Source organism: Cucumis melo, chromosome 2 (assembly GCF_025177605.1).
Source record: "Cucumis melo cultivar AY chromosome 2, USDA_Cmelo_AY_1.0, whole genome shotgun sequence".
Taxonomy (NCBI): Eukaryota; Viridiplantae; Streptophyta; class Magnoliopsida; order Cucurbitales; family Cucurbitaceae; genus Cucumis; species Cucumis melo.
The window spans coordinates 4,978,452-4,993,304 of NC_066858.1; the positions used below are offsets into that span (position 1 = coordinate 4,978,452).

Below are 14,853 nucleotides of genomic sequence, written 5' to 3' on the forward strand. Positions count from 1 at the left end.
TCATTCAACGATAAAAAAGAACTTGGTACAATTCCAAAACCACTTTGTAGGGAGGTTGTGTACATAAAATTGAAAGACATATCTTGAATTTCCTAGAGGAAAGAAGAACTATAAGAAGTTGTCGATAAACGAAAGTGAAACAATTTGTTGGAATAAGTTATTTTCCTTTTTTAGACATGTTTAGATGTGATGCACATTAAAAAATGTTTGTATGAATATCTTAGGTACCGTCTTGATATTCTTGGTAAAAGTAAGTATGGGTTGAATGCTAGACGCGATTTAGTTTATCTAAAACTTCGACCAGAGCTTGCTCCTATTAGTAGTGAAAAGAAATATTCATTCCTCCCACGTGTTACACTCCTAAGAAAAATGATGTGTTTTAAAGACTTTGTCCGAAATAAAGGTTTTTGAAGGTTACTCATCCAATAACAGAAACCTTATGTCAATTACAGATAAACTTAATTAATAGTTTAAAATCTAATGACTGTATGTGCTTATACAACAGTAGTTTTTGAAGGCTACCAAAACATGTCTGTTATGCTATAACTAGATTGTGCATCTTTTTCAATTCTATATGCAACAAGGTATTGGATGTGCAATAATTAGACAAGTTGAAAAAAGATATTATGGTAACACTATGTTTATTTGAAAAGTATCTTCTCCCTTAATTATTCACAATCATGATTCATCTCACAGTACACATAGTTAGGAAAGCCAAACTTTGTAGCCCTATATATCTTTGATGGATGTATCCCTTTGAAAGATTCATGAAAGTCGTCAAAAACTCTGTGAGGAATAAATATCGTCTAGAAGGTTGTATTGCTGAAAGTTATTTAATAGAAGAAGTTGTTGAATTTTGTTATATTTCATATCTTGAGTAAATCCCATTAGGCTTGGGACTCGCAAGTCACAAGACCATTTAGACACATTGGTAGACCATTGTCCATGGGAGTTTCCTTCAAACTTGAACAAGAACTTCTACATCAAGTTCATCGATATGTCTTGAAAAATACAATTGACGATGTCCAACCATATACGGAGTAAGTTTATTCATTGCTTTCTTGATTATTTCATTGACTTTTGTTTGATTAATCTAAATATATTACTATATTACAATGTTTGAATGATGACAAAAGAAAAAACATATGAAGGCTTTGAAACTATAATATCGAAATAAGTCTAAAAGTCAGAAATGGCTTCAAGAGGAACATAATCAAACTTTATACATTGGCTACGATAAGAGGTGTAGTGTTGAACCTAGTAATTTAGTTACACATGTTATGTGCTGAACTTGAAATAAGAATTCTCGTAGTAGGTATCAACTGAACTTGAAGTTGGAAATACTAGAGTTTCAGATAACTTAAGTGATTATGGCCCTCATCCTTTTGTTATTATATATAGTGATTATGCTAAATGGATGTTGCTATCACACAAAATCTTGTGAGAAGGATTGGAGTGTTTAAAATAGTGGAGTTAGCACCAAGTGTGGATACTACGTCATGAGGTTTATGAGAGAAATTGTGACTAGGGGAAGCAGTATCATATCGGATTCGATATGTTATATGTCAAACTATTTCTTTTGTGAAAATAATAATTTTCACGAACACTAATTTAGGGAACAATGATTTTCTTTTGTAAGTATCTAATTTGTTGAGACTTGAGTTAATTGGTTTGTTTGGATTGTAAATTAATTCATTTATTTTGCATGTTTATAGATTGATACATGAAGATCATACTCACATGCCAAGTTAGACGAGGTGCGGGTTGAGTTAGCTGACTTTCTGGGTTCGTACATGTGATTGCGACTTATTTTTTATTCTTAAGTAGGAAATATTTTGTTGTGGTTGTCATTCTGAAACTTTATGTATATAGATAATATAGGTGAATTTTTTGAATTGTTCATGTGGAGGAGAGGGGTGAAGTTGATGGGTACAATTAAGAACACTACCATATTGTTGATTGGTCTACTTTTGAGATTAGATTTATTATAGGTAGATAGTTTTGGGCTACTGATGTAATTATTTATATTGGACTTGTAAATAATCTGCAATATTCATATATGTAAAGTTTTGGAAATGATATGGTGAAAGGTTTTATTTATATATGTTTGAGTTTCGAAACTATATTTGATGAATATTTTCATTTATATATATTTATGAAATTGTTGGTGGACCACTATATAGGACAAAGAGAACACAATGCAGGAACAAAAATATAATTGAATTACAATTTTTAAAAAAATTGGAAACATGCTTGAAAGTTTTAAAATGTCATAAAAATTACATTCTTGATGGTTTTAAAATTTTATAAACAGGTGCATTCTCGACGATTTTTCACAGTCATAAACAATCAATTTCTTGAAAGTTATTAAATGACATGAAAACTCATACTCTTGACGGTTTTTAAATGTCATAAACACTCACATTCTTGATGATTTTTGTCGTCGATACTCATACTCTTGACGATTTTAAACTATCGCAAACACTTATACTTTTGACGGTGTATAAAACGTCACGTTTACTATTCTTGACGTTTTTACAACCATCAAGAACTTTGACTTTCTTGACTCTGGCTTCCAATGACTATTTTAAAACCGTCAAGAATAATTTACTTTTTTGCTTCCCAAAAAAATATGTTATTGAACAAGTTTTTGGATTTGACACCTATTGACCAACAAGAAAAAAGGTTACACTACTACGACGCAAAATATGTGTCATAAAGAGTTTCAACAACACACTTTTCGCGTCATTGAAGCCACCATCAAGAAAAGCTCTTTAACGACACTTTGGAAAATGTGTCGTTATATATGATTCGATGACACTAAAATTGTGTCATTAATACCTTTACCTTGACGCAATAAATATGTCACAGTCATCTATAAAACGACACCAATATAGTGTCATTAATACTCTTACATTGACGCTTTAATTGTGTCACCGTTATCTATACCTTGACAGAAATATATTGTCATTAATACACTTACAATGACGCAAATCAGGTGTCGCCGTTATCTATACCTCGACACTAATATACTGTCATTATTACTCTTACATTGACGCTGTAATTGTGTCACCATTATCTATACATTGACACAAATATATTGTCATTAATACACTTACATTGACGTAAATCAGGTGTCACCATTATCTATATCTCGACACTAATATACTGTCATTAATACTCTTACATTGATGCTTTAATTGTGTCACCGTTAGCTATACATTGACACAAATATATTGTCATTAATACACTTACATTGACGTAAATCAGATGTCACCGTTATCTATATCTCAACACGAATATATTGTCACTAATACTCTTATATTGACGCTTTAAATGTGTCATCGTTATCTATACCTCGACACAAATATATTGTCATTAATACCCTTATATTGACACTTCAAATGTGTCACTGTTATCTATACCTCGACCCGAATATATTATCATTAATACCCTTATAACGACACTAATATATTGTCATTGTAAATGTTTTGTTACACATAGTTCTTGCCAAGAAATGTGTTTTGACGACACTGTTGCTGTTTACTAAAGGCTTATATGTTGACACATGTTTGGTGTCGTTATTATTCATTTTCGCAGCACGTATTTCCTGTCATACATTTCTTCTTTCAAAAAAATTAATTACTAAATTTTAACATTATGCACATTTGTTTGGAAAAATATTTATATTGATAATAAAAAATGTAAATTACATTGTCCGTAAAGGTTTTCCAATAATCCAAAAGATATGTTAACTGTAATATATGTACGACCTAATCTAATCAAACTAATGTAGGAATGAACTTGATCGATACCATGATCCATCTATTCTTCAACTACCTACAAAATTGAAGAAAATGAACCTTAGTCAACTTTCATTACGGAAAATGCATAAGTATAAGCATAAGCATAAACATTAAGTACATTCAAAATAGGACCTTTTTAACATAAATGTCCAAAGTTCAGACAACCAAGGTTCTTTATAAAAGACCCATAAAGAACACAAAAGATAAAAGAAAAACACCGACTACATAAGCATAAGCATAAGCATAAACATGGTTGCAAATATAAGTTTCAATTCAATCTTTACAGACCTAACAATATTCTGATTTAAAGTTAAAACTTAAGCATACACGTATCCTTAGCCCCCCCTTCAAAGTCATTTATAAACTTAAACATTAACTTAGCATCTCACTCACTCCTTCCAAGGTCATTATTAAAAATAAATGTATCACTCCCCTCCCACCCAAGTCCTACAACCAAGTTTCTTAGTAAAAGATTCATAAGGGAAGCAAAAGAGAAATAAAAACACCGACTTCATAAGCATAAGCATAATATATAAGTAATGCAATAATTTGTTTTGATTCATTCTTTACAGACCCAGCAATGTTTTAGTTTGCATCAAAGAACAACTTAAGCAAAAACGTACCCCCAGTCCCAACCCCCCCCCCCCCCCAAAGTCATTTCTAAACTTAGCAACTCACTCCCTCCTTCCAAGGTCATTATTAAACATAAAGGTATCTTCCCCCCCCCCCAATTCCCCACTCCCTCACCCCTTCTAAAGTCAAAGTTGAGCTTAAACATGAACTTAGCACTCCCACCGTCCCGCTCCCCACTTCCAAGGTCATTAATAAACCTAAACATAGACTTACCTCCTCCATTCCACAAACACCTATGCTACGAATAAAACTTTACAAGTAAACGAAGTCAACGAGAAATTAACAAAACAAAACAATGTCAACACGGTTCCTAAAACATATGTAAGCAGATTGAACAAAATAGCTAGCTTATCAATGACTACCATAACTGCAGGATAGTCAACACAACTATGAACAGAGATCCAAAGTACATGTCAACATGATTCCTAAAACATATGTCTAAAAATCAACAAAAGAGCATTCAATGACTACCATAACTGCAGGATAGTCGACGCAACAACACGTGTTGTAATAAAATCCACACAAAAAGGCATATAAAGTTGTCTAGTTTACAAATTTTACCTTTGAGATTGAGAACATAAAATATATTTGTTTACGAATTCAGCCCACTCCGTTCTTACGACATCTAAATCGTCCTGTGAGTATGTTGAGGTTAATCCTTCCATTTATTCATCATTTAAAAATGATTTAATATGCAACAATTGTAAATAACATAAGTAGTTCAAAAAGGTAAAATGAAATACTTACTACTTCAATGATTGTCCTGTTGCTTGACAATATTATATCACACATGAATCACATCACATAATACCCGCACTCCACAATGCCACCTTGCTTCGGACACTATCCATCAGAGAAAAAGAACAAAATACCCATGTTACAGTTGCAAACATAAAGTATGTTTACCTATTTCTTTTACTAAATCCCTACTCCTCATACCTTGATTATCCTCCAAACAGGCTTCTTCTTGTTCGAAATTTCAAAAGCCCTAAGAATGCATATCAAACTACATAAGTTATACAATCATTGTCACATATGCAACATATTAACTCATTATTGTTTTATCATAAATAAAAGTTCCAACATACATCCGGACGACAATAGAGGCATCATTGTTAATTCAGTTTCTCAAAGGATCCATCCAATATGCAGTGCATCTTGAAAAATCGATGGCTATTAGACACCAATGGTTTCTATATTGACAGGTAAATGTGAGTTAAACTTAGAATGAAGGTTGTAACGCCCCAACAATTTAGTTCTTTTTTCATTTGATCATCTTAAGTATGATTAGTGGAATTTTGAATTTACTTGAGGAGACTTGATTAATTATGTTTTGATTTTTGTGATTTGCTATGTTTTGAGGATTATATTTATTTTATTTGGAGGATAAAATATTAGTAGAATTATTGTGGTAAATAGAGATATTTGGGTTGAGGAGAGAGAGAATTGATTTTTGTTAAAGGTAAAGGTGATATTTTACTTGGAAAAAAAAAAGAGAGAAGGAATTGATGTGATTGGTTGAAATTAAAGAGAGAGAGTGTGGAGATTTTTGGGGAAAGGGAGTAAAGTAATAAATTAAAGCAAAATAAAATAAAATAAAAGGAATTATTTTATTTAAATTGGGCATTGAGATGTGCAATTAATGCACCATCACCATCATCTTCACCAAAGAGAAAAAAAACCCTAGCCCCAAGCCGCCGTCGCCTCTCGCTTCTCTGCCAGCTCCCAAACGAAACACTTGGCGAGCGTCGCATTCCTCCTGCAAGCCGTGGCCAAGCACCGCGCTCCACCTGCTGAGCCGAGCCGACTGACACGCACCCGCGCCGCCAGTCGCCCGAGTCCGAAAGTCGTGCACCGCGCCTCGTCACGTGACCCGATCACACCTCCGCACCGCTCCCAAACGAAAAACTTGGCGAGCGTCGCATTCCTCCTGCAAGCCGTGGCCAAGCGCCGCGCTCCGCCTGCACGCCGTTTCCCGAGCCCGAAAACGCGACCGCACGTCCGCAAGTCCGCTATCGCCCGAAGCCGACCCGAGCCACTCCCCTTTCGCGTCGAGCCACACGCGGGCACGCCTGCACTGTAGCTTAGCCGCACGCCACGTGAGCCGAGCATTTGTGAGCCGCCTGCCTCCTACCGTAAGCCGTCTGCGCCTGCGCCAGCATTCGTGAGCCACGCGCCTCCTATCGTAAACCGTCTGCCCCTGCGCCAGCATTCGTGAGCCGAGCTTTCCAATCGAGTTGCCAGCTGGTTTTTGTTCCCTCTCTAGCCAAGCCAGCTGAGCCACCAAGCTCCCTTTTAGCCCTATTTTGACCCACACTTTTCGGCAAGCCTCGGTAGGTCGATTTTGATTTTTCCTATCCAATTAGGGTAGTTTGACCCTAACTAAATTTGTTGTTGGATTACACTGACTCAGGTAACTGGAAGGCGAGCTGGGGATTTGTCCAACTAATTCCAAACCAAGTCCGACCTTGATCCTGGGTAAGTCATTTTCAAGTGAGTTTTGAACCATTTTTCTTTGAGGGTTAAATTATTAAATTGTGGGTTCCTGATCCTTTAGGACTTTTGCTGCTTGGGGGAGCGTGTTGTTACTGCTAGGACACGTTGAGTAATCTCCAGGTAAGAGATTCTCCTACTGGACCTTCGATTTACATCAAAAGGACCGCATGTTTGAATTTATGGTTACATGTGGATGATAGCTAGGTACCTATCTTAAGGTTTTAGAAAGAGAGAGAGAGAGACGGATTTTGACATTTTTCTCGCTGATTGACTTTATGGTTAGCGTGAATAGTATATCGATGCTACGGTCTTCGTCCTAGAGACATAGTAGTAGTTGAGGATGACTGATATGATATGTTAGGGTTGGTACGTTATGGTTGATATGTTATGGCATGAATTGATAAAGTTATGATATGCATGACCAGTTATGATGTGATTGGTGAGATGCCGTGTACATGCGATGTGTAGGGTGTATGTTAGCTTCTTATTAGAGTCGTACCCACATGGGTGTCCTTCGGAATCACCAATATTATGACACAGACATGATGGAGAGACCCGACGGGGTTGCTCCCACTTATGACTGCGTAGTCTGACGGGATTACCAGTCTGACATTGACATTGACATAGACATGACATGAGTGATCCGACGGGACCGCTCACAGCCCGAGCGTGTTGGGTATTCCCTTGGGAATTACCAAGGACCAGCTTGTCCCTACGGGGGCACATGTTGCACGTGTTCGGAGACATGCCAGTTCAGGGGTACCACTTTCAGGGCTCTAATAGGAAGTTAACAGGCACTTAGTGGGACTAGTAGGGGTCCCTTACTTAGTATTTTTATGCTCACTCTTTCTATTTCCATTTTTCAGGTAGAGGCAGAGGTAGGAACAAGGGCAAGCTGGCCAGTGACCAGAAGTGATCGTGGTGGGCCATAGGGGCGCGCTTGCTTCCGCTTGTGTCAAAATTTGATTTCAGTATTGCATTTCAGGTTTTCGTTTATTTTATTGATTATTTTAAAGTAGATAGGGGCCGATTTAGGACTTTGCTTTACCCTTATTTCACATTTTCTTGTTAAACATTTTTATGTTATTTGAAAACTTGAGGTTTTGACTTATTCTGTTTTTAAAACTTTACAAACATATATGTTCTTTTAAATAGTAATGACTTCGACTTAGTATAAGGAGTTGGGTCATTACAGTCATATAGTTCATTAGGTGCATTAGCTGAAAAAAGTCTTGCATATACCCTGAATTGTATGGAAACATCAAAATCTGATGATGGGCGGTCCCAAGCAATCTAGCATTCAGGATCTCTCCTCGATCTTCTTTACTTATACCAACTGAAATAAAGCCAGCGTCTGCAAACTTGTAGGATCCCAACGTTCCATTCTCTTACATCACTTTGTAGAGGTGACTGCAAATATGAACAGCATACTCGACTTTACTACGTGGTACACGTTATTATACTATGTAATTGATGTACAAAAGAGGTAACTTACAACATGAATGCATCAATGCATTGGGTTGATATAGGCTGCATTTGATAAAATTCTTGGAGTGCCTCGAGGTATATGCAACATTTTCGTTCATACCCAAAAACTTTAGCAGGTACGTGAATTTGAATTTTTGACCCAATATAATCAAGTTCCCATAGTAATAATCGTAGTGTAACTGGTGCTCTCTTTGTATTCAGTGTCAACGACGGTAATCGCGGATCAGCTTGGTACACGCTTTTCATCTGCCACAAACATAAAATCTCATCCATATGAAATATATTTAAACCAAATCAATTGTGAAAAATACATTACCTTCTCGTCTAAACGAATGACAACTGATACCTTACCATCGGTAACCATGTCCACTGATACCTTCACGTTGTCACCGTCCATGTCGTAGTCGAAAATAGTTCCAGCACCGACAACATTGTCCTTAGTCCCAATTGCAAGTCGACAAGAAGTGCCATCCTACAATATAAAGTGAAAGAAAATATGGTCATATTACTATATTGCATCCGAGAAATTGGAAACTATAGGAATCAAATTCATACTGACCTTCACTTTTGTCAAAGTCTCAACCGATGCACAAACATATTTGTTCTCGTCACCAACCTTCGCCGCACATAAGTGTTAATTGATCATATATTTAATCATTAAAAAAATAACGTTTGAGTAAACAAAATAAAAGTAGATGCCTTCTACCTTATCTTGTTTTTCTATTGTCAAGTCTTCTAGAACTTGTCTATTTTCTTCTTTTGTGTCATGATCATTTGCATCATCTGATGTGTCAATGCTTTTAGAAGCCGTTTGACTCTTGATCTTGCTCTCGTCAGTTTCTCCCTTTGTGGCCACTTCAGGAACCCTCTTATGCTTCATTAATTCGACTTCCAGTTCTAAGATACGAGTAGCCATTCTCGCTCGCTCTTCAGCATAATCTTCTTCTTTACCGACCTTCTTTCGTTTTTCTCTTGCAGTGTGGAAGTATTTACTCGGTGTGACGTATTGACCCACCCCTTGAATCCTTCCTGGTGGATCATTCCCTCCGATGGCTTGAGATAGTATATCACAAGTTACGTTGTCCATTGAATGAGACGCACGTTTTGAAACAAGTAGGTTGTCCTATCATGAAAAGGTTATAGTATTTTTAGTAAGTAAAAAAAAAAAACACCCTTACAAGAGGAAAGTACTTATGATTTTATTGGCCACCTCCTTTTGTGTCTATGTCTGAAATCTTTCCATCTTTAGTTGTTCGTGCTTTCTTCCATACTAAAGCACGATCAATTAACTCACCATTAGATGTGCTTGCTTTCTGAAAAAAGAAAGAACATTATGATTAGTTATAACGCATTACATGTTGCTTTATTCGAACTTATATATACTATTCCTTGCATACCATCTCTTCGGTAAGGTTTGCATAACCTTTTCGCGACATTCGGTGGTTGTACTTGTTGTTCTTTCTCTGCTCACGACCCTTGTTGCTAACCATTTTCACACATAAACTACATTTTAGTATAATTACTGTCATATATGAATGAAGAGAATGGTGATTATAGTTACCTCAAATTATTCGGTTAATCTGGAAGCAGCAAATATGTTCCAATGCTCACGATCGATGAAAGAGTATTCTGTTGGTGGGTTTTTTAGTTTCTCCAAATCTTTCTTATATGGTAATACATGCTTTGTAGTTAACGACGACTTGAAGTTTCGAAAACATACACTCGCATTTTATAAAATACTCTTTTTGGATTTGGGGTCTACTACGAATCCACCCTATTACATTACATTATATAATGAACGTTAGTGACAAAACGCGAACAAAGTTACTAACTAAAGGTCAGAAAATTACCTCAATTAGTTCGTAAATTTTATCTTTGAGCTCTGTAGGTACATCTTTCCAGGATTGGTAACTAATCGGAACATGAACCCGCACGGTTGTTCCAATGAAACTCTTTAACTTGGTTGCACTTTTACCAATGGGCTGACCGAGCTCATTGTATTCAACCACTCTCTTGTGTCCATCACAACTAACCCGTGTGATCTCAGACATTCCTATAGGTCCACATGTACCTTTACCTTTATTAATGACTCCCTTGATACTCGGTACGCTCGAGCAACCAACTTCTAGTCTAGCTTGTTTTCCAAGTGTCATTGTTTGGTAAGTGATGGTCCACCTGCATGAAATAACACATAATTTTCAGAATAATACACTATTCATCAACATATCAATTATTTAGGCAAAATGAAAATGAAAAACAATAATCATAAACAACAATAATCATTTAGTGAGATCCATCAGAAAGTTGACAGAACATATAGATCAACATACATGAAGATTTGATAAGTTTGTTACAAGACGTAAAAGAAAATGTTTACAAGTATCACTAATCGCTCAATGGAAATACTAAAAAACAAAGCTAAGAACTGCCAAGTGAACTATTGAATACTACAAGTAGGTCTTCCAGATTGGAATTAAAAGTGTCCTGCAAAGAAAGAAACAATAATATTATTTATTAGGCTTAAAATGAATGTTTTTCAATGACTAGAATGAATGATGGGAAACTTTGGAGAAACATTATATTACCAAATGTTTATGTGTTTACCCAAGTGCCTTCATAGTCGACCCTGATATATGGGATCTCTTCATCTTTTCTAGTCATGTCTGCTGGACATTCTAAAATCACCGAACAATGGAGGGATGTATCGCCTAGCTCGTCGTTGTAACAATTATCAACAAAATCTTTTTCTTGTGGCTTCACAACGACGGACCATCTATCATCACTGGGATCTTTAACATAGAACACTTGTCTTGCTTGTGATGCTAATATGAATGAATCTGAATAGTGACTATACGATTGAGGTCAACTAGTGTGAATCTAAGATCGTCTACTCGTACTCCATTCTTCGTATCGACCCAGTCACATCTAAACAGTGTGACCCCAAAAGTGTTGTAACTGACTTCCCATATTCCTTGAATCACACCATAGAAGGACATGCCAGCAATTATCGGGTTTTTGTCTTTGGCACTAGCCACATGCATTGTTGATGCAACGAACATAACCCCACTATTTTGAACCGTTCTAGTGTCATCATGGGGCTTTATGTTGTAGCAAATTCCATTGACTTTATATCCCTCATATATCATCACAACGGGATGTGGGCCATGTGCAATCCATCTGATTGTCGTGCTCACGACTTGACCTTCATGGATTTCACGCATGACCTATTATGGCGATCATAATTAGTCACGATTGTTTGTACTTTCTATTATGTGTCAATAACATGAAAGTACATTTAAACAACATACCTCGTCTCGTATCCAGTTAGGAAATGATCTATTGTGCTCATCTCGCAACCATTTCTCATTTCTTGCCCTTCGTGGGTTGGAAGATTTCAAGATTTCCATATGTCGTCTATGTAAGGCCAATCGAGGTCAAAGTAGTGAGTACTATTTATTTAAAAGAATGTATATAAAAGTAAAATAACTTCTCAACAGTAATGAATCGTACTCTCTGTATGGCTGAACTTCTTCAATGTTTTCTAGTATGTGTAGATGGACTTGTTTTAGTACAACTTGACTAGGTGTAATAAATGATCCAGCAGATAACGGTCTTTTGATCCGACCTTCCTCTCGAGATTTAAATAAACCTAGTCCAATGGGGTCAAACCCAGATAGAAACTCAGAACAAAATTCAACAGCTTCCTCACATATGTGTGCTTCTGCAATCGATCCTTCCGGACGATTTCTACTACGGACATAACTTTTCAACACTTTCATATATCTTTTGAATGGGTACATCCATCATAGGTATATGGGTCCACAAAGTTTTGCCTCTCGCACAAGGTGGACGCATAGATGTACCATAATGGTGAAAAATGATGGTGGAAAGTACTTTTCAAGCAAACATAATGTTTCAACAACGTCTTGCTGCAATTTATCTAAATCTGATATTCGCAAAGTCTTGGATCAAATAGCGTTGAAAAAAGAACACAATCTAGTGATAGCCACTCTAACATTGTTAGGTAAAACTCCACGTATTGCAATTGGGAGAAGTTGTTGCATTAGAACATGGCAATCATGTGATTTAAGACCAGAGAGCGTTAGGTTCTCTAAAGATACCAAACTTCTGAAATTCGACGAATAACCTTCTGGAACCTTAAGATCAGACAAAGTTCTGCAAATAGGGACCTTCTCCTCTCTTGACAATGTATAACATGCTGCAGGTATGTAAGTTCTACTTCCATCAGACACAGGGGCCAACTCGGGTCAAATGTTCATTTCTACCAAATCAAGTCTAGCACTCAATCCATCCTTACTCTTCCCTGGTATGTCAAGCAGTGTACCAATTATATTCATCAATACATTCTTCTCAATACGCATAACATCAAGACAGTGTCTTACATGTAATTTTTTCCAGTACGCTAACTCGTAGAATGCAGAAATCCTCTTCCAGTAGTCGTTCGAAATATCTTCATTGAACCTCCTACTAGACATTTTACCCTATGGAAAGGTCTTATCCTTAAGTCTATTATAGATTCTCTCGCCTGATAAAGGGAGAGGAGGTGTCCCATGCTCCTGATTACCATCAAATGCTTTCTTTTGTCTCCTATAAGGGTGATGACTTGGTAAGTATTTTCTATGTCTCATATATGCATTTTTCTTCCCATGTGGTAGTCTTATAGAAGAAGTTTCCTCCTCACATATTGGACAAGCCTTATACCCCTTCACGCTACACCCACACAGATTCCCGTATACAGGAAAATCAATGATAGTCCACAGTAAGACAGCTCGCAGGGTGAATCTTTCATTTCTATGTGCATCAAAACACTGAACACCTTCTTCCCACATAAGTTTGAGATCATCAATCAAAGATGCTAGGTAGACATTTATGTCGTATTCTAGTTGCTAAGGTCCCGAGATTAACATAGTTAACATCAAATACTTCCTCCTCATACATAGCCACGATGGAAGGTTGTATATTGTAGCAATCACAGGCCAACAACTATGTTTCGTTGATAAATCTCTGTATGGATTGATACCATCTGTGGACAACCCCAAGCGGAGGTTTCTCGGTTTGGACCCAAAATCTGGCCTCAAATGGTCTACCAACCTCCAAGATGGAGTATCAGTTGGATGCTTTAACACACCGTCTACTTTCCTGTCATTTGCATGCCAACACAAGTTCTTTGCATATTAGAAGTTCTTCAACATCCTTAAGAACCTCAGAACAATTGGAAAATACCACAGCTGTTTAGCTGAAACTCCCTTAATCTCTTCATTTGAGTTCTTACTTGTCTTCCACCTCGAAATGTTACATTTAGGACACCTACTGATGTCTGCCAGATCTTTTCTATACAGTAGCAATCGTTAGGGCATGCATCTATTTTTTGATAACTAAGGCCCAATGCAGTAAGCGTTTTTTTTGCTTCATACATGATATCGACATTTTATTATTTTCAGGCAATAACTCGCTAATCGTTGCCAGTAGTTCAGAGAAGCTAGCATTACTCCATCCAAATCTAACCTTCAGGTTGTATAGCCTAACTAATGTTGATAACTTTGTGAATCTTTTACAACCAGGAAATAGAGGCTTCTTTGCATCATCGAACATATTGCCAAACGTATTTGGTACTTCAGAAAACTGATCGCGGACATTTTGAACCATATTTATCACATGATATAAATCGTCGTCGATCATTTCTTCGTTCGTGTAAGCCTGTCGATTACATGAAGTCTCTAATGTAAAAGATTCGCCATGCCAAAACCATATCTTATAACTTTGATTGATCCAATTAACATATAGATGATATCTGACTGTTGATTCGTCTTACGGCAAACGGTTCCCACATTTCAAACATGGACACCTGATAGTACTGAAACCTTTGGCATTACGAAAACCAAATTGAATGAACGCTTCCACTCCCAATTCATACTCCCTGGACATCCTATTCTCCATCATCCATGATTTGTCCGTTAGACGATATTACACGGTTTATATATCTCAGAAGTTAGGACTTAGTCAAACCTGTTTGTAAAGAAATAGTAAGAAAACTCGCCAAATCCTTTAAAAGAAAATAGAAAGAAATCAAATGGCTATCAAATTCCTGACAAAAAATTTGCGTCTAAAACAAACTCCTTTTTTTGGTCTAAAGCACATTAAATTACTTCTCAACGTATAATTTTAGCATGTTAGAACTTAGAAAGACACTCCAAAGTTCCAAACCTAGTCTTAATTTAGAGAAACCATGCACCTAGTAAGTGGGAGTGACTGAGAGTTTAAATAGTTCGTTAAGAGAAGAGAGGTGACGAGGAGGGGGAGTATTGGGGAGACCATCTAGAGAGAGAGGTTGAGGAGGAGATGATCTCCTGTGGGGAGACCATTTCGATATCTTTCCCTTACCAACCTGAAGCCTTTGTAGAGAAATTTC

General features: G+C 36.7%; 1 protein-coding gene across 2 annotated transcripts; it reads right to left on the bottom strand.

Annotated features, from left to right (window-relative positions):
- Positions 1–3,721: 3,721 nt before the first annotated feature.
- Positions 3,722–9,918, bottom strand: LOC107991099 (uncharacterized). Of its 2 annotated transcripts, none has more exons than XM_051081169.1 (10): positions 9,821–9,918; positions 9,130–9,736; positions 8,983–9,039; positions 8,770–8,895; positions 8,431–8,669; positions 8,178–8,345; positions 5,379–5,427; positions 5,187–5,282; positions 5,001–5,097; positions 3,722–3,840 (listed from the first exon to the last, which is right to left on the bottom strand). In XM_051081169.1, exons 2-6 carry the CDS (start codon positions 9,508–9,510, stop codon positions 8,324–8,326), a joined length of 825 nt encoding a protein of 274 aa, XP_050937126.1. In that variant the 5' UTR covers positions 9,511–9,736; positions 9,821–9,918; the 3' UTR covers positions 3,722–3,840; positions 5,001–5,097; positions 5,187–5,282; positions 5,379–5,427; positions 8,178–8,323. The 2 variants fall into 2 exon arrangements, with proteins under 2 accessions (XP_050937126.1, XP_050937125.1); XM_051081168.1 differs by having other exon boundaries at positions 8,740–8,895.
- Positions 9,919–14,853: the final 4,935 nt, after the last annotated feature.

Bases quoted from the DNA above. Each gene is read 5' to 3' on its own strand.
- LOC107991099 (XM_051081168.1), bottom strand. From the start codon at position 9,510: ATGGACAACGTAACTTGTGATATACTATCTCAAGCCATCGGAGGGAAT. The intron at 8,896-8,982 runs GTCAGTATGAAT...TTTATATTGTAG, and splicing joins AGACTTTGACAAAAGTGAAG to GATGGCACTTCTTGTCGACT. The intron at 8,346-8,430 runs GTAAGTTACCTC...TCATATTTGCAG, and splicing joins TGCATTGATGCATTCATGTT to TCACCTCTACAAAGTGATGT.